The sequence below is a fragment of the Apis laboriosa genome, unplaced genomic scaffold (assembly GCF_014066325.1).
Source record: "Apis laboriosa isolate Shangri-la unplaced genomic scaffold, ASM1406632v1 scaffold105_cov147, whole genome shotgun sequence".
Lineage (NCBI taxonomy): Eukaryota > Metazoa > Arthropoda > Insecta > Hymenoptera > Apidae > Apis > Apis laboriosa.
The window spans coordinates 1,493,636-1,515,267 of record NW_025220714.1 but is presented as its reverse complement, the minus strand read 5'-3'; the positions used below and the strand labels follow the sequence as shown (position 1 = coordinate 1,515,267).

Genomic DNA, 21,632 nt, shown 5'->3' with positions numbered 1-21,632 from the left:
AAATTTAACCATCCCTTATTCGTTTTCTCCACGCTCTTCAAATTTTCAATATTCGAGAATATAATGCTCGTCGAATATTAATAACAAAGAAATATAACTATTTTTAATAATAATAATAGAACATAGGGGTAAAAAGAGGCACTAAAAAGAGGCAAGTTGTAGAAAGCAGTGCGTGGGGAATACCTGCGTCGCAAAGAGTGCAATAAAAGTTCAGGTAAACCGAGTCAAGCTCCGATTGGACGGAGGAGGGTGCGGAAAAACATATTTAAGGGCTGTTTCCCGTGTCCGGGTAAGACAGTGACAATACTTGGCATAGAAGAAGGAAGCAATTTCGAGAATTCTCACGACTCTCAATTCCACGTCGATTCGTTTACGCCAAGTTCAAACTGTGATATCTGCGATCCATACGTAATATCCGTGATCTCAAACTACACCGGTTTGAAAAAAAAAAGGAATAAAAAGAGATGGAAGTGGACGAAGGTCAGGACGAATTGAGGATGGCGACCGTTTCGACCGCGCAATCTCAAAAGACGATACCTGAGAGGAAGGGCAGTTTTAAACAATGCACGGCTCGATTCGACGGAAGTAGGGACAACTTGAACAAATTTCTGGTTACGATCTGTCTTTACAAGGACGTGGAAAGGGTGAACGAGGACGTGGCCCTGCGCGAGTTACCGCTTTTGTTCGAGGGCGAAGCGACCGCGTGGTGGGATACAGTTGGCGGCAACGTCACGAAATGGTCGCAGGCAATGTCCATGCTACAAGACTCGTTCGCTCCCAAGAAAGCCGCCTACGAGATATACGCCGAGGTGTTCTCCTCGAAACAGGAGGCCAACATAGCGACCGACGAGTTCGTCAAACAGAAACGCGCCCTCCTCGCCGATCTTCCCAACCCACATCCGGATGACGTGCAGATCGACATGATATACTGGATGCTGAAGAAACAGATACGCAGAAAGATGCCAAGAAAGGCGATAATCAACCTCGACGACATGATCGAGAAAGCCCGTTACGTGGACAACATGGAGAAGAGGAGGGCTTCGGTTAGCCGGCGTTGGGACGAGGAGACGATGGCTAAATATTTCGCCAAAGCGTTGGTCAAATGCCCCCACCACAAGCACAGAAAGGACAAGGAGAAATACTTGCACGAGCGGAACGAGGAGAGATGTCACAAGTGTAACAAACGTAAACACATCCACGGGAAATATAAAAACACGACGATAAATATTGAGCGGTTCGCGTTGTGTACGTTGGACAGCAACACATTGGAACGTTTTGCCTCATGCAGCCTCGTAGATTCCAAGGACAATACGTCGTCCTCGTCCTCTTGCCATCATCCGTCTCCCTCTTAATTTCTCGTATTTTTTGTATATTTTTCTAAATATATGTGTCTTTGTATTTTGTGTGTGTGCATGTGTGTGTGGCGCGCGCGTTTGTGTATATATGTAGATATATATTTATCTTATCCAATATTTAATCAATTTTACTATTAATATTGATTAGCTAGATATTCTTAAATATCATTATAATTTTATATCGTTTATATATTATAATCTTGATATTATTATTATTTACGTTAATAACGAGTGTGAGATTCGCACAAAGTGCGATTCCTACGATCATGATTCGTTGTATGGATGACAAATATTGTATCTGATCGAATCAAATTTTTCACCGCTCTCTTAAGAGAGAGGGGGAGGGGGAGAGAGAAAGAGAGAAAACGAACAGGTAAGATGTAAATAAAATATAATAATTATATAATAATAAAAATATAATAATTATATAATAATAAAAATATAAAAATTATATAATAATATAATATAATAAAATATAAATAAAATTAAATAAAATATAAATAAAATCATAGATCAATAGATATTCTTCAGGATTATTAATTTTTGAGATTATCGATTAAACTTCTTCGTTCAAAGTTTTCCCCAAAATTCTCGCCAATTTTTATCTCCGTACGCAACATACGTTTATTACATAAGGTATATAACGGTATATATAACCACGCTCATGGAAAATTTACCCGAGATCGACTCGTTTAACGGACGTCAGAGGTTTCGCAAAAGTCAACAAATACCTTCCCTTTGACCGAGGAAGGAAAAGGAAGGAATCCATCGTGGTTCGAACCTCGTTTACTTTAAACCGCGACATTTCGCGACGAGTGAAACGAGAGACCTAATAACCGGCTTGTTCTATCGATACCCTATATCCTATATTTTTCTCTTAAGAAACAAACTGTTTTATGCGTGGAATATAAGTTTTTTGGAATTTTTTCACAATGCAACGATAAACGTCGAACTATTACCTGGATATAAACCTTTGATATAAAATGGTGGATTATGGCTGGTTAAATAAAGGGAATACGTGAATTCGTATTTGACGAGCTCAAACAGAACAAACAGCTCGTCAAACGTACAAGGAAGAAAGGGAGGGAGAAAGGAAGGAAGGAAGGTCGAAAGTAAGAAACGACATCGTGGGCGGAACTATTCCGGCGGTAACGAACGATAAACTTTCCCCAACACGGACGGACTGGGAAAATATTTTCCAGCGGTTGGCAAGCGCCGCCTCGATGGATCCCCGGGGACTCGTTCCGATCCTACGGAGACGATACGCTCACCGAGGAACGGGGCAACACGTCATAGAGTTGGAAACGTCGAAGAGGAAGGAATTTTAGTATCCGTCCACTCGTTCGATCCACCGGAATTTTTAACTTGTCCCGCGCGCGCGCGAATCTGACAAGTATCCGGCAAGCATCTTCGCCAATATCTTCGGTTGGCTGTCCTCGTCGATAATTTATCGTCCTCCTCTCTCCTTCAGTTTTTGTTTGGCAAAAAGTATCTTCGATCTATATTCTTCGAAATATATAAGAATTTAAAATCGTTCGAATTGGTACTCGAGTTTTTTTTTTTTCTTGAGAAATTAGAGAAGTATCCATTTCTCTTTCGAGAAATATTCTCGGGATCGAGTTTCGATAGTTTCTTTCTTTCTTTGTTTTAAAATCTTTGCGCGGCTTTGTGAGGACGAAGATATTAATATTTAAATATATAGTTCGAAGGGAAAGAAGTTTTGGAGGAACAGAAGCACGGTTTCTTTTTCCTGTTCTTTGGGGCCGTAAAAAAGGGGAGGGGAGGAGAATCGAGACGAGAAGTTGCACGATCCTTGCAAGAAAATTTAATCAACGCGATACAAGGCGATAATTCGGTATTGTTCGGGGAGATTCCATTAAATTGTCCAATTAAGTTGGTACGCGCGGAATCGAGTAAAACGGGCAAGTAAATCGGACGTTGTTGAGCGCATGACGGCATACATAGGCGATACGCCGTCTGCCGACAGTTTGACGCGGTCGTTTCATTCGTAGCCGAAAGTGTAATTGCCCGTTCGGATGAAAGCCTCGTAAAGAGTTTCTGCCGTGCGATTTCGAAAATCCCGTGCTGACAGGTGCACACCCACTGTCATAAATGAAACAAACCCGTTTTCCAACACGCTCCACACCCCACCGATATATAAATTTAATGGAATTTCAAACCGAGTAATCGTTTCGTTGCAACAATTATCGAGCTACGTTGCCACGTTCGCCGTTTAAATCACCTTATCTCTCGTTTCGACGCGATTATGTTTGGCAAAGTATATACTTTTTTTTATCTCTATAAAACGATGAAACGATATGTAAAGAAAAGAGGAAAGCAATTCAATATATCTTCGCGTCGAATTCGATGTTATAAAATTCGAAAATTCTTCTATTCGTTTCATTTCGATACGATTACGAGATTACACTCGGTCTTTGCAAAGTATTCATTTATCTCGATAGTAATAAATACAAACGACGAAAGGATATATGAAGAATTTAAAAAAGCAATGCAATATCTTCGCATCGAATTCGATGTTATAAAATTAGAAAATTCTTTTACGTTACGTATCATTTCGATACGATTATGAGATTACACTCGGCCTTTGCGAAGTATATATTTTTTTTATCTCAATAATACTAATAACTACAAACGATGAAAAGATATATATAAAGAATTTGGAATTTATAAATTTTGATATCTTCGTATTAAAAATTCGCGTTAATAAATTCGAAAATTTCGTTACGTTTCGATACGATTACACTTTTTTTTTTTTACAAAATATACATTTATCTCGATAGTAATAATTATAAATGATGAAAAAAATATATATAAAAATATATATTCTTCGAGGCATGATTGAAATGTCGGTCAAATGAAAAAAACGGCTCTCCATTCGAGGATTCGAAATTTTCGAACGCGACTTCCGCCCTCGGACGTTCCAAATTTCCAGAAAAAGGTTCGAGCGCTCTCGTGTTACACGGTCGTTCCATTATGTCGCAAACAAAGTATCAAGGAGGTTTCACTATATTAGAGCCCACTTTGCCTACATTTTCACCGGCGAACCCCCGAACGCTGTTTACCTTTTACACGTAACACGACATTCTCCGCTCCTCAACCCACTCCGGTCCACAGAAAGAGACAATTTGAATTACAAATTCACGTCCGCCACTTTACCATTGTTACGAGCTCCCCTAACTCACGTATATATTCATCACAGTAATAACCGACTAAGCGAGAAAATGAAATTGCCGCTGATGCTGTAACAATTAAACCGACGTGAATCAAAGGTATAAACACATTCCATCCTACCTTTTCTACCTTATAACACGCCCCTTTTCTCACTTCGAACTCACCGCGCAACCTCACGTCTCGATTCAACGTGCGACGAAAAAGGCAATGATTTTATTCTTTCGATTTCCACGCGAGAAAACGTGTTTAGAAGGCGGGAAGAAGAGTAAGTGGCCAGACTTCTTCTCGAGGTAGAGAAGAGTACCAGCTGATTCCGAAAGATCGAGGCTGCATTTGAGCGCCGTTCGAACGAAAACAGTCAACGATCATTTTTTCCGCGATAAACAATAAAGTCGCGCGCCCTTGTTTCGAAACGAGAGATGACCTTGAGATAACTGCGCTTCGTAACGGCGTCGTGAAAGCTTAAGTGGGTGAGATTTTTAAAATTATAAAGGGAACTACGCGCACGTGTACTGTTTATATAAGCGGAGGAAACACTCACCTGATTCATGTCGAGAGATTTAAATATATATATATATATATATAATAAGTATAATATGATTATAGTAAGTATAGTATAATTAATATATATATGAGATATAAGATTTAAATTATATTAAAAATAATATGTAAATAAGTTCTTTCCCCCTTCCTTTTCCAAATTCAAGATTTTATTACAAGATTACCCAATTATTTCAATCGGATAAATTGTCAGGTGATCTTTTGCCGATTTTTCTCGTGTCTGGATCGAATTTTCGTCGAGCGACTCGAATTTTAAATCTTTGCTATAACTTTTCGCAAGATCAACTTTCCGTAAGATAGTGGCGCGTAAACCATTTCAGTAGCCGATTTTTTAAGCTAGAACGCAAAAAGTAAATAAATTACACAGGATTGGAAACTCTCAGAGCGTTGATCGCAGCTCTTCTTAAAAACGAAAAAAGAACGCTGTTTTGGATGGCCACGAGCGATAAACTAATTCGAATTCGGTCAAAAGTTACGATCGAAAAAGAAAGGAATTTATTTGAGCACAAGATTTTTTCCTTTCACCTCCTTTTTTCGCGTATTCGCGAGATAAGCGTGGATCGAATCACGTTTGATTTATAGAAACAGCCCGACGCACGTTTCGCGGATTTAATTTTTTATTTTCGACAGCCTTCCCTCTTCCTTTTTCAATTTTGTTTCGTTTTCAGATTCGAACAAATGTTGGGGACACGAGCTCGCGCGATAACATTGGCCGATCGTTCAGACTCGGTCGATAATGAAGCTGCGCGATAGAAATTCGTTGTCGATTGTTTAGTTAGCTTTCGAAACCTGCGAAGACATATGTACTAGGTGTAGAAATTGAAAGTTTAATTAAACTTGGATGGAATAGGCTCTTTTTCCCCCTCCCCCGATTTTTCTTCTCCGGATTTCGAGTTCGATTATAAGGCGCATCGTTTATTTCCCCCTTCCGCGCGTCATAGAAATATATTTCTCGTGCAACGAGGATAGAAGGTGACGAAGGAAGAGGGGAGGGGAGACAACTGCTGCACGATATTTCCTCGACCGTTTTTTTCCACTGAATTAGAAGGACGCAGCGCGGCGCGCAAAACCGTTGATGCGAACATTACTTTTATCTCAACGCGAGTAATTAAACGAAATAAATTTCTCGTCGTGCGTTGTTTGTTATATTTATTTACGTTTTTCATTGCTCTTCGATCCTCTTTGTTCGTCCCTTCTCTTTCCCCTCCTCTTTGTTCCCAATTCAGGAGGAATCCGAGTATTGTTGCAACGCTCATAAATATAAAATTCAATTCAATCGCTCGTTGCATTTGCGTTTTTCTTTTCTTTTTTTCTTTTTACTTTTTTCCATTCCAAGTACGAAACTTGGGCAGAAAATGTTTATCAAAAAAAAAAAAAAAAGGAAAAATTCCACGCGAAATTACATCGAATCAATTTCCTTTGTTCGTATTATATTATACGCTTTGTAAATTATTTTTTTTTTTTTAAAAATCTTTTTCCATCTTTTTCACGAAGTAGCAAAATCCTCGACCCGATTCAGATCATCTATTCATCCATTTCGATTATTTTTCTTTGTCCGTTATCGTTCAACGCGTCTCTCGAGAAAGAGAGAGCGAGAAAAGGAGGAAAGGAAGAAGGAAGTTACTACAACCCCCTCTCCGCGCAATTTAGGGGATCGTTCGTTCCACTCGATTCGATTCGAGGTGCAAAGTGGTTCGACCGTTCGGTGAATAATAAATTAACGAAAGGGCGGATTATCGAGGGCGGTGGATTACGCGCCGGGATTATTGAACTTTTATCAGGAGGGGGAGGGGGGGAATACACGGATAAAAGGAGAGAACGAAGGAAGAAAGGAAGGAAGGAAGGAAGGAAGGAAGGAAGGAAGGAAGGAAGGAAGGAAGGAAGGAAGGAAGGAAGAAAGGAAGAACTAATCGGGGAAACGGGGAAGAATAGGAAATGGAAGAGACTCCCCCCCTCCCCCCTTTCGCGAAGAAGAGGAGACGGTTGGCAATTCGCCGATCCGATAAACTCAATCAGCTTACTCATCTACGTAGACGTGTACTATCTCCGCATCTAATGATCTTTAAATCCAGTCAATCCCGTCGATTCACCATTCTCTCGTCTCCTTGATTGCAACTTTCTTGTACAGAGAGAGAGAGAGAGAGAGAGAGAGAGAGAGAGAGAGAGAGAGAGAGAGAGAGAGGGCGAACAGCGACGAAGACGATTCCTTCACAATTTACCCGATTTTTCGCGACCCGGCCGTGTATCTTCAACAACGACATTCGGCCGAAGAATATTCGTTTATTAGAGACGCGACGATGTGTCGGAATATCGTCGAGTCTCGACGATCAATTTGTCGAACGTGTTTGATGCGCGTTCATTATCGTTCATGGTCGGCCAACAAGTTTTTTTGTTAGCTGGAAGCGACACATTAGTCTGTTTCTAGCTCTAATTCTCAATATTAAGCGGATTTTTTTAAAAATTAAATTTTGGAAAATTCTGCGAATGAAAAAGGAGAGGGAAAGAGAAATTAAAGAAAGAAAAGTTATTTATAATTACTTATTACGAAGTAATAACAAAGTAATAACAAATATAAAGCGAGTTGGTTATTAATGTATAATAATCGAAATGGAATCGTCTTATGAAAGAAAAAAAAAAAAGGGAGAAACTTAAAATTGTAGAAATCTTTCAAAAAAAAAAAAAAAAAATATGAGAATGAATTATCTCGAATAAAAAACAAATATAATATCATCGTTTTTTGATAAATGCTGATATAATTTATGAAAATGCAACGATCACTATTAAAACTCGAAAACGTTTGATTTAAAATACAGCTGAAATTCGATAGGAATTGTTTGATTTTCGGTTTCAAAGAAAAGAAAGAAAGAAAGAGGAGAGAAAAATTGCTCTCACGAGTCGTTTATCGGTTTAAAAATCCTTGGTGGACACGGAAAATCCTGGTACAACGGGGCGGAAAAATGGAAGAAAAACGAGGGTTGAAAACGGTAACAAGAAGGCGGCAAAGGGCCGTGTCAAATTATTCTGGATCAACACCAGCCCGGTTTTTTGCGCGAGGTGGAAACGTCGCGGAGAAATTTTCCTCCTCCCTCCTTCCTCGTTATAACCGCGGTCAACGTCTCTAAAAAAATTAACGAGAAATAATTCCACCGAAGGGAGCAAACGTTGTTTCCCTTCCTCTAAAAAAGCGCAAAAATATCCGCGCTTAAATAATAGTTTCAACGCGTGGCGACTCGAAAGAATCTTTTTCCTTTTTCTATTAAAATTCGTTGTCTCGAATACGAATATCCTTTTTTATCGGCCGGGTATGATTCGTCATCTGGCAACATTGCACAAGACGGGGAGTGGAAGCGAGAGTGCCACGTCACCATTTGTAACACTGCGCGCGTTACAAATCCCATGAATATCGCAGTGTACAGCCAACCGTGGAACAGACGTTCTAATTTTCGGCGAAGAGAAGCGACCGGCCTCGGAAGGATAATTCGTCCCGGAATTCGAATGCGGCTGAACTCGAATTACACGGTGAATCGTCCTGATTAACGTTCCTTAAGCGCCGATTCTCCTCCTTCGCCTGCGGCGCAAACTCGGCTCGATGACGAACGCTAATATCCAGGGGGGATGCGACCAGTCATAGGATTGCAATTCTCTCTCTCTCTCTCTCTCTCACTCTGACCGGTATGCGAGCCAACAACATTGTTCCATACACCGTGCAAACTGCTTGATTCACGCGCGATCTGTTTACGGCTTTCTCAGGAATATTGATGCGATTGTTGGCGTTTCGTATACGGCCACGGTTTACGTTTCACTTGATACCGCGGTAAACGGATAAACTCCAAGGACTCGATTCGCTCCATTGAATTAACATCGTAGATTGTTCGCCAACTTTGGATTATGATTCGATTTTGTCTTACTCGTTCCATCAACTGGTGAATGTTTCATCGAGGATATGGATTTAACAAAGCGTATATTATATTTTATCAAAAATACTCTCGTGATTCTTTCTTTTTTTCTCAAATTCTTTTTATGAAAAAAAAGTACATCTTTCGACTTTCGAGTTCTAAAAAAAAAAATCACATATTTATCATCTCGAAGCATACAAAAGCATAGATCGAAATCCTCTTACAATGTTTTTCGATGATGTTTTCTCGAAAAGCAAACGGATTACTTTTACGCGCAAACAAAAATTCACGCACTTTTATCGATCTAACCTGTTTCGAAGCCGTAAGGGGAAAAGAGGAGAAAAGATGATCGTAGACCGCCGGATGTTTTACCCGATAACAGTTGGGAAAAGTGAAACGGTACGGTCTGGCAAAAAAAGGTATGAAATTAAAAGATCCGAGCCGCGAGCCAATTCGTTGCAAGCACAATCCTCTTCTATTCCACTGTCCCTCTCCTCCTCCACCTTTTTCCATCTACCTTCCATCCACCATTTAGTCGAGCAAAAAATTCGCGCTGCAACTGGTTTGCAATTTGTTAAATGCTAGGCCCCGACCACGAGCATTTACATACACGAAACAATTACTCACGGAGAATGAATGGATAAGGGGATACGAGCAGCAGCTTTCTTCTACTGTTATTCCATTATCAGGAAATCGCGAATTCACGCGTTCACGCTCGAGCTTAAGAAGAGGAAAGAAGCGAATTGGCGGTTACCTTTTCACGGCGTCCGCTTCAATCGATGGGCGGTCAAAACTTTGACCCCTCCCTCTTCCCACTCCAGCCTTCCCTTTCCCCCTCCATCTCAAGGAGGCTTTCCATCGCGGTGAACGCGGCGAAAACAATGAGAGAAACGAGCAATGAGAGGAAAGCGGAAAGCCCCGGTAATCCCGGTTGCAAAGCGAACGAACTTGCCTTTCGAATGAAAATTTATGACCACGCCGCTCGAAAGTGAGAGCACAGTTTTGAAATCTCCCTCCAATCCCGATAATCCCTTTTCGTCGATTTCGGCGGGGAGCCGAATTCTGCCTTTGTCCCTCCTCCCTCTCAGATAGACGTTGTTTCAACAACGGTCATAGAAATCGGTTAATCGGCTTCAAGTTCCAAGAATAATTTCGAAGTAGAAGATCGAGGGAGTTCGGGTTCGAGTTTGTGCACCGTTCGCGATCATTTATCCACAAACGGATACATCGAGATGAGAAATAAGATTTTCTTTTCAAGACTTTTCAACTTTTCAACGTATCATAGAAACCGTAGAAAAGCTCGTAGGGCCGAGAACGATAAAAATTATTGTTTGGAAGGGGGATGGAGTGGGAGAGATTTTAACGGTTGACTAGAATCAAGGCGTTTTCCTTTGTTACGGTGGAACGGTGTTTTCAGTTCCGTCACGGAAATCGCGCTTCTTTTCAATCTTCGACTTCGCATTTGTATCGAGTCGCCGATCTCGTCGAAGCGGGGGAGGGGAGGGAAGGGGGAGAGGGGGAGAGAAGGGGAGGGGGAAGGGAGGAGGTATTCGAAGAATGGAAAAAAAGGGGGGAGGAACTGCTAACAAATAACCTGGCCGCTATTTGACGATTCAACGCGACGACGACGAAACATTCGAGAAATTGGAGAACGACCCGAGGAGAAGAAATCTATTCCCTTCGCTTTTCGTCACCCCCCTCCTTTCCTCTCCTTTCCTCTTCTGCTTTTTTTAAATCCAATATCGCTGCCTCTGTGTGTGTGTGTGTGTGTGTGTGTGTGTGTGTACAATCTTGTGTACATCTTGAGCGAATCATTTTTTTTTTCTTTTTCTTTTACTTTTTACCAACAATTAAAGACAAATCGAAGATTTGTGAAGCGTGGTCAACGTGAATTTTATTTTCAACGGAACGAATATTTTCAATTCGCAGATCCTCGATTTAAATAAAACATATAGCAGCAATGGCCATTTCACGATATCAACTCTGGGTTGAAAAAGTTAAAAATTTCGAATAAAGTTACTTTAAGTAATCGTTTGTTAAAATGTCAGAATAATATTTATTAAATCATCGAAGTAACTGCAACTATTAAATTTCGCTATTGGATTTAATACAATGAATTATTATTTGATGATCATTCGAAGCGAATCACTTTTTAATAAGGTGTGTCATATGACGAAGATCGCTTATTAATTTTCGTGAAATCTTTTTCCCACTCGACGAAGATAATTATTCAGAGTTATTAACCCGTTGAAAAAGTAACCAATTAAAAATCTCGAATAAACTTTAAGTAATTACTTATTAAAATCGAATAACGAATAACGTTATAATCGATTCACTATTCATATAATCTCGGCCGATTATTATTACGTTTTGAACGATAAATTATCGAACTAACTTCAATATTAAATTTTCCCCATCGCTGAGAGAAACTGTTCTCAAATAAGAGATTAAGAAAGATGTTATGCCTTTCACTTTTGATATTTAATAGAAAAATTATAACTCCAAGTAATTCGAAATCGCTCTCCAACGCGACTATTCCTTCCTCTTAGTTTGCATTTTCACGATTGGAGAAAAAATCAAAGTCCGCGATAGTAGAAATAAAATAGAAATAAAATTCAACAACGAACACGGTTTAGTTAGAATCCTTAGTGTCATAAATTGGTTAAAGTAAACCATTCATTCCAAGCTCGTAATATAAAGTAAAGTAGATGGTCCTCGTAGTTCAAATACACACATTTATCCAATGTTCAAAGTTTCGACAAAGATTATTCTCTTCAAAAGTAAAATTTTTCCTCGCCATCTAAATTGTAACGAAATCGGGTAAAAATGTGAATACACGTATTCGTTAGAAATTCTTTGTACGTTTGATCGCCTGAGCTGATTTCACGAACGATTTCATTTTAAGGGCATTGAAGGTTGTAAATTTCTCATATGCGCGGTAATGTTTCGGAATTCGGCTACAGATGTTGCCGATTCAATGTCCAATGCTTGGCAGCTTATAGCTTCTAGCAGAAGGTTCAAATTTCGTGCGTCATATTCGAGGCCAGATGTTATCAACGTTATATATATATGGATATAATATTTCTAAACATTCCAGTTCTCCAATTGCCTTTCCTTCCCTGGTTCTAGAAGTGGCGATATTTATAAAATACGTATCCACGTGTCAAGTAGGTGAAATTACACGGTAGTAATCGAGGGAATGAAAATTTTATTCGTAGGACACGATTTTATGCACGAAAATTATACATGTATATCTATATATATTCGGTTGTTCGGAAAATAATTTCATTTCTTCACACGAATGTCGCTAGTTGAACGTTTATGCAGTCAACTTCGTTCTAAACTGTGCTGTTCGGAAAATAATTTCGTTTCTTCACACGAGTGTCGCTAGCCGAACGTTTATCCAGCCAACTTCGTTCTAAAGCGTGCTGTTCGGAAAATAATTTCGTTTCTTCACACGAGTGTCGCTAGTCGAACGTTTATTCAGCCAACTTCTTTCTAAACCGTGTTGCTCGGAAAATAATTTCGTTTTTTCACACAAGTGTCGCTAGTCGAACGTTTATCCAGCCAACTTCGTTTTAAACCGTATTGTTATCGTATATTTTAATAGTTAGCATTTCGCGATTTATTTATAAGAAAAATTCATTTGATTCTGTGCGGTTGCGTTCTTCATGCGTGTAAAATACGAGACCGAAAGGAGCATTTTCGACATATTTTATTAGTGAAAAGATTAAAAATGCTATTTAGGCAAGAGAAAGGCGAAATCTACAGAGAAGATATTATATATATATTTAACGGTACACTAGTGTCAAAAATTGGTTTTCAAAATTTCGTTCCGACAATTTCGACGTTAAAGATGAAGACAAAGGCGCCGATCAAAGCAAACTAATGATTCGAGATTGTTATGAGATTGAATTTGTCGAATTCCACTGTTCATAATAGCGTAAAACGACTTGGTGTTTTATTGTCATGAAAAAAACGAACTTAACCGCTCATTCGAGGCTCGTTATTAATCGATCCGCAATCGGCCATTTTTCTCGGCGCATACGTTCGTCAAATTCGCGGTCATACTTCATTGACCGTCGTTATCGAATTATCGAAGGGAACGATCGACTTGGTGATTAATTTCCGCTCGACTGGCGGCTTCTAACACGCGCGTGTAATTTCTGCGCGCGGCATGGAAAGTCGGGAAATATCTCGGCCGCTCCTTCGTGAAATTCGCCTAAAAGCCCGGCTGCCGCAATACCCGCCGACATCTTAGATTGATTAAGCGGCACCCGGCAGCTCTCCTCCCCGCTAAACGTCTCGCATCTGTCACCGAGCTTTTCCACCTTCGAAACCTTCAAGTTTCCAACGCGCGTGCACTTATACGGCCAACATTCCGGTGAGAGGTCGTTCCACTATCCACGCTCGCGCATCCAAAGAAAATTTTCTCTCGCGTCGCGCGAAATTGCGAGGTGATTACGCGCATTACGCGATCCTATTACCGAGCTTTCGCTATTTCGTGAAAGCAGGCAAATATGTAGGGGATGCAGTTATCGGGGAACGCGTTAATTTATGTTCGTACGATTTTTTCTTTTTTTTTAATTTTAGAATTTTAGACGTATTCTGTTCACTGATGAAAAGAAGTCTCGAAGAAGTCTGATTGGTTCAATTTAAAAGGAAACGCATTTTTTCTTCTATCATGTCATATTTATCGCATATATTAACATAAAACGACAATCTATATATAAATCTCGATGCAGCGTAGAATTCAAAGAATTCTAATATATCGACATAACGTAAAAATTGTCGCGTATACTAATCCAAAACGATGATCTGTACTCGATGCATCGATATGATATAAAAATTTGTTTATTTCTCAACGATATGTGCAATTACGATTTGTAAGGATAATATAATTTGTAAATGTAATTTTTGTAATATTTGAATAGATAATAATTGTATGAATAAATTAGATGTAACGTGTTAAATGAAAATAATTTTTACCGATTTTAAGTATTCAAATTATAGTTTTTTAGTGCTATGTAGCACGTGATGGCGACAAAGCGTCCGAAGTGGAAATAGGCTCCTCTTGTCCCTGTACTTGTCCCGCGAGACTTTTTTCCACCAAGTGAACTGTACCGTTGGATGTATTTTAGAGACTATTTGTATTTGAGGTTTTAAAGTGGTTGTGGATTGTGGAAATCTGAAAGAGGAAGGAATTTTAATTTAATGATCTGCCCTTTTTTCTCTCTTTTTCGTTTTTCCTTTTGATTCTTCTACATTTGCTATCCTAATTCGACCTAATTAATATCTTAATGAATTGAATTAAGCCCCAGAAATTAAGTTCCGACCTAATCCTTTCAACAATTCTGTCTTTTGTCAACTTTTGTCTCTCGATGGTTTCTTCCTTTTTTTTTTTTTCTACCACAACTTTCTATATTTATTAACCCAATTTATCACAATTATCAATGTTCGTTTTTGATTTAATCTCCAACTTAATCAATGATATGGTTTTCGCATTTGCAACACACTTTGGAAACATTTCTACTTTTTCAGTTAAAGTTAATATTCATTTTCGTATGTCGTAAATATTCGACTAATTGAAATTCAAACTCTCTTCGAAAATTCGATAATTAAACTCATTTAGATTATTCGCGAAGGGATTCAAGCTTGTTCAGATTTAATGATTAACCGAGTATTTTCAGTTTTCTAGTGAAAACTTTTATATGCTTTTTCTCTATTCGAGAAAAGAGTTAAAATTTACGGATAGACAATTATATATATATATATAAAATAATTTCGTTTTTTTTCATGACGTTTCACGTGATCATGATTCTTCAATTATTATTCGTTAGTTTGCTTCGATCTTTATTTTGTCTTCATCGGCTTCGACTAAAACATGGCGCATATTTAACATTGAAATGTTGGAATGAAATTTTGAAAACCACTTTGTGACACTGGCATATCATTAATATGCGTAAACTTCTCCGTAAACTTCGCGTAATTTTTTTCTTGGCTGAACAGTATTCTTACTCTCCTTTTAATCTCGCATCTTTGTTATCACGCACGAAAACTGCATAGAATCGAACGAATTTTTCTTATAAATAAATCATGAAACTCTTAAAATATACGATAACAACAGGGTTTAGAACGAAGTTGGCTGAATAAATGTTTGACTAGTGACACTTGTGTGAAGAAACGAAATTACTTTCCGAACACCATAGCTTAGAACGAAGTTGGCTGAAAAAACATTTGACTAGCGACACTCGTGTGAAGAAACGAAATTATTTTCCAAGCAACACGGTTTAGAACGAAGTTGGCTGAATAAACGCTCGACTAGCGACACTCGTGTGAAGAAACGAAATTATTTTCCGAGCAACACGGTTTAGAACGAAGTTGGCTGAATAAACGTTCGACTAGCGACACTCGTGTGAGAAAACGAAATCATTTTCCGAATAACCCAATGCATTAGACGCTACGAGTTCGCTGTCAATCGAATCGTAAACGCAACACGATCTGTGGATTATGATTCTGTTCGTTAATTCGGATTTATAGAGTGTTATAAAACTTGCGAGGAAACTTATGACAATTTTAATAAAAATTGGAGATTTTCACAGGGAAAAGTTTCAGAGAAATCTTTGTCTTTTTAGAAGACAATAGAGAAATGATTTTTTTTTTTCTTAAAAAATTCCCTCTACATTGCGAAGAATTCCGAAAACAACATTTTTCAAATAGACATTCGGTTCCACTTATCTCGAAGCGGACACTCCGCGTCCTCTCCTATTTCCCACTTTTTCCTTTCCGTTTCACTCAACTTCCTGCTCCATGCACGTAACTTCTTTCTTTCTTCCTTTCCGTCGCGTTTCGTTACCTTCGGACGTTCTAAATTACCATCCTTCTACGAACTTCTTATTGCTATTCTTCTCCCATTCCACTCCCTGTTCACATGATAAAACAGGTAACAAACAAGCGGTCAAACTTTTCAATAGCGATTCTAACGCACGCGTAAGAATCGAACGAGAAATTTTCATGTTTTCACGGGTTAGATGATCGCTTTACAGCGCCAATAACATTTCGAGTTTTTAAATGATATCGGGAAACGCATCCGTCACGGTGGATCGAGTACGAATATTTCGAGGGCGATCGGTCGGAAATCGATTTCTCAGTTTCCCGAGAAAAATAGAAAGTGTCGATTGTTTTAAAAAATAGGATGAAACACAATGTTTTTTCACGAACGAAAAAATTATCCGGCTAAAATCCAGCATCCAGAATCGCGAAAAAAAAAGAAACATGACGATCGATTTCAAAATATTGTCTCCGTTTCGATCGTTCGTTCGGATGACGATGATCGGGATGAGAAGAAATCCACGGGAATGTAATTTACGGTGGAACAAACGGGTAAAAAGCGAAAGCAAGGATAGATGGATGGATGGTTGGAAAGAGCGGTCGGTCGTTGCAAGAGGCTCGTCGATTAAAGAAAACGAGGAATCGAGGAAGGGGAAGGGGGGAGCGATGAGGAAAGCTGAAAGAGGGGCGGCGAAAGAGAGAGAGAGACGCTCGTTAGATGCATTTTAACGCCATCAGAAATTCCTTGCCTCCTTTCATCACTGGTAGACCCCTCCCCCTTCTCCCGACCAATGAATTTACACAGTATTTCGTTCCGAGTTTTAATCTCGTTTCGCTCAATTTCGCCTTTACCTACGGAGCTTCGCTTCTCCTTAAGTCACGGTAATGAGTGAACACGCTTCGACGAGCATTCTCTCCGCTTTACCGAAAGAGGGAGAGAAGGCGCCCTCTGCCAAATCGCGCAAAGGCGACACTCTCCATAAATCCATCAAAAATTTTCAATCAGAAATTTTTCTCGTAACGCGATGCAATGATCGTGCTTGGATCCTTTCCGCAAATTTTGCTTCGCTTCGGTTTACAAGATATTCGGCGTAACAACTTGCACTCTCGATTTAATTCAGTTCGAGCCTGTCGGAAAGTAATTGCGTCTATAGTTTCCCGTTGAAATTCGAGCGAATTTCATTTCGATTCGCACGAAATAACGGAATATATATTGTTAGCGAATATCGCGTCCATCGTCAATTCTTCGTTTCAATTCGATGTTTATCTTGCTCTGCGAATTATTAAAGGCTCTCGATGTATTAGAACGTATTCAAGACGAAGTAATTAATCCTTATCGCTACAGGCGATTTCTTCGTCGCGGCAAAAATGTACACAGCAGTCGAGAAAAAGATCGTCAGCGGTCGCTTTTACGCCATTTTTTTTTTTTTTTTGATTTTTATTATCGAGGAATCTCGTGAGAAACAAATAATAAAAAGAAAATATGTTGGATGCTACGTTTCCAGAGAAAGATACTCAATGTATTATAAAATAATTCCAATCGCTCGTCATCTTATGAAGATATAATCGTTCGTAGTAAGAGTACTTTAAAAAGTGTAAGATATTCGAAATGCTCTGTGTGTAAATTAATAAATTGTAAATTACTTTTTGAACTACTTCTATCATCACGACTTCAATTGTTCATTCAATTTCGTTAAAATGAAATACTATATATTGTTGGAAAAAATTCGCATTTTTGTTTCCACTGTGTCATATATTGTCGCATATACCAAAATGACGATCTGTATCAAAATCTCGATGCATCAGCGTAGGCGCAGAAGAATTCTAACGTATCGATGCGATATAAAAATTGTTTTATTTCGACATCCATAAGTTAATTACAATTTGTAACGATAATTATACAAATAAGCTAGACATATTAAAAATAGTTTTAAAAATATTTTCAACTTCCACTCTTAGACGATTATCCCAGCGTAACTCGATGAATTGAAGATAATTTTTACGACTTTGAATATTCGAATTATAGCTCTTCTACTGCTACGTAACAGTGTAGTGTCAGGATTATCGACAAAGCGCTCTCGAAGGATCGCTCCTGCGAGACTTCTTTCCACCAGTGAACGATACATAATCCGTTTCAGCCGATAATATTTTCAATCCTACTTTCCTTTCCAAAAGTATACGAAATATTCTTACCTCGATTTATATCTCTCTTCTTCTACGCGAGAATGTAAACTCCCTTCCAACTGTTCGAATATCGACTTCGATAGTATAATACATAGATAAGTAACAATAAATAATTAGATTTTTTGGATTTGTTCGAATACACGAAGAAGAATTGAAAAGGCATCGATTGCAGAGCGACGAATGACGAATTGGCGGACAAAAGCATGGTCCTATTTTCTCGCTAGAAGGGATAACCTCTCGGTTCGATCGTTGGCAATAACGCGAAATCCGTAACAAAAGGCAAGATGAATCTTGAATTCAAGATGGCGTAGAAGAGAAAAGAAGACGAAGACGGGGAAAAGGATTGCGCGGGGACGAATCGAATAATTTAACGGGAGGAATGAGACGGGCAAAGTGTCCCGCTACAATCTCACTTTTCCCTTCCGCCACATTTTCCGTCACGCGAGGACAAACGTCCATCCTCTCCCAGAAGCGCAAATCACGTCGAAAGAATTCTTATTCTTTCTCTTCTTCTTTCTCCATTCCACAACGCACGAGGATTCCTCCTTCAAAAATTCCTTTCTCCGATTCTTCGAAAAATAAAAAAAAAAAAAACATTTAATCCAAAAAATTTATGTTGCTCGATCGCGCAACATAAACACCTCTATAAATTAAATCGATTGATCCTGCGTCAACACTTCTTCGAATCAAAATTTCCAAATCCATATCCATCCGTTCAAATTTCCTCCAAATCCGTATCCATCCGTTATGGGGAAAATTGAGAAAATTTGTGACAGAAAATTTTTCGCATCGGATATTTCGACAATGGCCTAGAGCAATGAATTATGCATTTCGTTATCGTGGGAACGTCGATAACAATTTGTCAGCGCGGTCGGTACGTATCGGTAAATAATTTAGCTTTCAACCGCGAAGCGAGCAAAAGTTTTTCTTCTCGAGCGTAACGATTTTTCCACCATTTGTAATTATGCGCGGGACTCGTACTCGATTCGAAGGAGGGGGGGGAAGAACGATTGACCGACGGAGGAACGTGGCCGGACTCGGCAAACATCGTATCAGCCGTTCGCGCATTCAGATCTTTTTTCGCTCAACTGAACCAACGACTCCACGCCATTTCCATTCCGAATTTTTTAGCTAATTTAAAACGATTTCACGCGCGAATTAATGTATAAAACTTTTATATTCTAATGTTTCATGTATCCTTACGTGTAACCAAAAGAAAATTTGTCGAATATTGAAGCATATATCGTTGTTCTTTGTGATACGATGTCTTTCAGCTTTCTTATTTCGTTGAGAGCAAACCTTACGATAACATGGGGATCTCATATTCACCGTCTATCATACTTATTTCTCACCTTCTCTTATTACTATTTTCATCGCTATTTTATTTCCCTCTATCATCATTTTTCGTTATTTAATAATGAAAAATCAAACTCATCTTTGCTCGAAATAATTTTATTATCGTATTCCATGCCTCCAAAACTTCGAAAATAATATTTCTATCGCTACTGACCGTCAAACTCGGACTAACGTAGAAAACGTAGTTCGATCCGGATATTTAATTCGATAGTATATTATTCTACGCTTTATAAGATCCATAAAAATCCATAAAAAATGAATCTATTCGTGAAACGATATTTTAAAAAAAGTTAAACATAAATAAATATCGTCACCATTCGAATCGCCGTATCAAATGGTGCCTGAAGGTCACTATTCGAGCGCAAAGGATTAGAATATCTAAGAGGATTCTAGAATGAATCGGTCGATTATCGTAATTGGATGAAGCTTTCTTCCACGCGATTATGTCGTATTAATTTATTCAAATGAATTCTGTCCCTTTCCAAAGAGCGGAATATCGATCGATCTCGATTCGACGGTGTAAGAAGAGCGTAGAAAGGCTTTGGTCACAGATGGCGTGCAAGAGTCTGGCTACACGTGTGAACACTGATCGAACAAGCGATAAGGATTCCCGTCCCACCGTTACACCTTAGTGTATCGTCCTTTCTTACTTGCCATTCTTTTATCTTTATGCGAGTTTTTTGCTCCTTCTTTCGAGAACAAAGACAAGTACTCGATCCATAATGATGCTCGTCGAAATAACAGTGTTTGTACAATTTAGAGTGTGTTGAGTTTATACGTGGTAAAAGTGCTCGTATCTTGCATGCGTTTATACGTGTATGAGTGGTGACTGGACAGCAATTGCTGTTTCGATTCGTCTGTTCTTTTGCGATATAGCGAGTAATAGAATAAAGACAAGGCACGACACGCATCTATATTATTTATTCTTATTTTTTCTTTATTAAATATAATTCTAATAGAGTGTATTTTATTTATCTAGGTACATATTGAACGATGATATGAAACAAAATTTGAATATATCTAATTTTGATTTATTCAGCATTGCACAAAAATTATTCCTATCTTTCCTTTATTAAATATATTCTAATATATGTATTCCTAGATATATATCGAACGATACGATGATGTGAAACAAATTTTGAATGTTATTTACGGCCTGGTATCTAATTTTGATTTATTCAGCGTTGCAGAAGAGAGTTAGTTTTTTAGTAGAGAAGTTGGTACGCGTACTCGTACTGAGGAGTGGGTGACAGTGTGCACTCGAGAATAAGGTCAGTTAAGAGTAAACTACGAAGAAGGGGCTTAAGAAAATCAAGCCAAGAGTCGCGATGCCCGTGCGAGAAATAGAAACGATTTTGTGTTAAGATTCTGCATACGTTTTTTCGCAAGGGAAAAAAAAATTAGTTCTTACATTCGAAATAAGTACAAAATCTCTTTATCAAATATTTATCACCAAACAAATTGTGACTTTCAATTTTATAAATCACGTTTTATAAATCGTGATTTATGATATATGTATGAATTTTCCTATCCCTTTTTTATTTATTGAAGTGTCGCTCGTGATAACGAATCTGTTTATAAACTCGGCTATTAATCGAAGGACAAAATGAATTAAAAAGTAATCAAAAACCGTGAATATAAATCATGGATAATTAATAAGAAGGGGAAGAAAGAAGCTATACTCAGCATGGTGAAGATTAATTAATATAACCGAAAGTTCATTTAATTAAAAAACTTTCCATCCCCGATAATCGCCTGTGACAGATTGATCGATTCGAAGAGGTAATCGACGTAACGGTTGTTGATACAAAATGTTGCAGGACGTTGCAAACAAATAATTAAACGCCTTTCATTTACGTATACACATTCACAATACACTTTTGAACACACATATAGAGCAGAGATTTTTATCAAATGCGAGGAAAAGGAACATTAAACACGTACTCGAAAGAAATTATTGCAAGTCGAGATGCAAGGAGATGATTGGTGGCACGACAGCGCGGAATAAAAGATTTTTAACAGCGTTCTTTCGAGGAACGAGATCAGATTATTATTATTTTTGTTCCTATACCGATCCAATTTCTTGCATGTGAACCGCCGTCGTGCAACTGGAGCGCGTCGATTGCAACTTCGGCACACGTTGTAGACACGAACGATATCGTGTCGCGAGCCGCTTTTTCAATTTACAACGCATAATTGCCGCCCCTAATTTCTAACGATTCAGCGCTGCAACGATTGCTACGAAGAGAGAGAGAGA

General features: G+C 38.6%; 1 protein-coding gene across 1 annotated transcript; it reads left to right on the top strand.

Moving 5' to 3' along the window:
- Nucleotides 1-464: 464 nt before the first annotated feature.
- LOC122720317 (activity-regulated cytoskeleton associated protein 2-like) lies at nucleotides 465-1,352 on the top strand. Its single transcript, XM_043946941.1, has one exon. It carries the CDS (start codon nucleotides 465-467, stop codon nucleotides 1,350-1,352), a length of 888 nt encoding a protein of 295 aa, XP_043802876.1.
- Nucleotides 1,353-21,632: the final 20,280 nt, after the last annotated feature.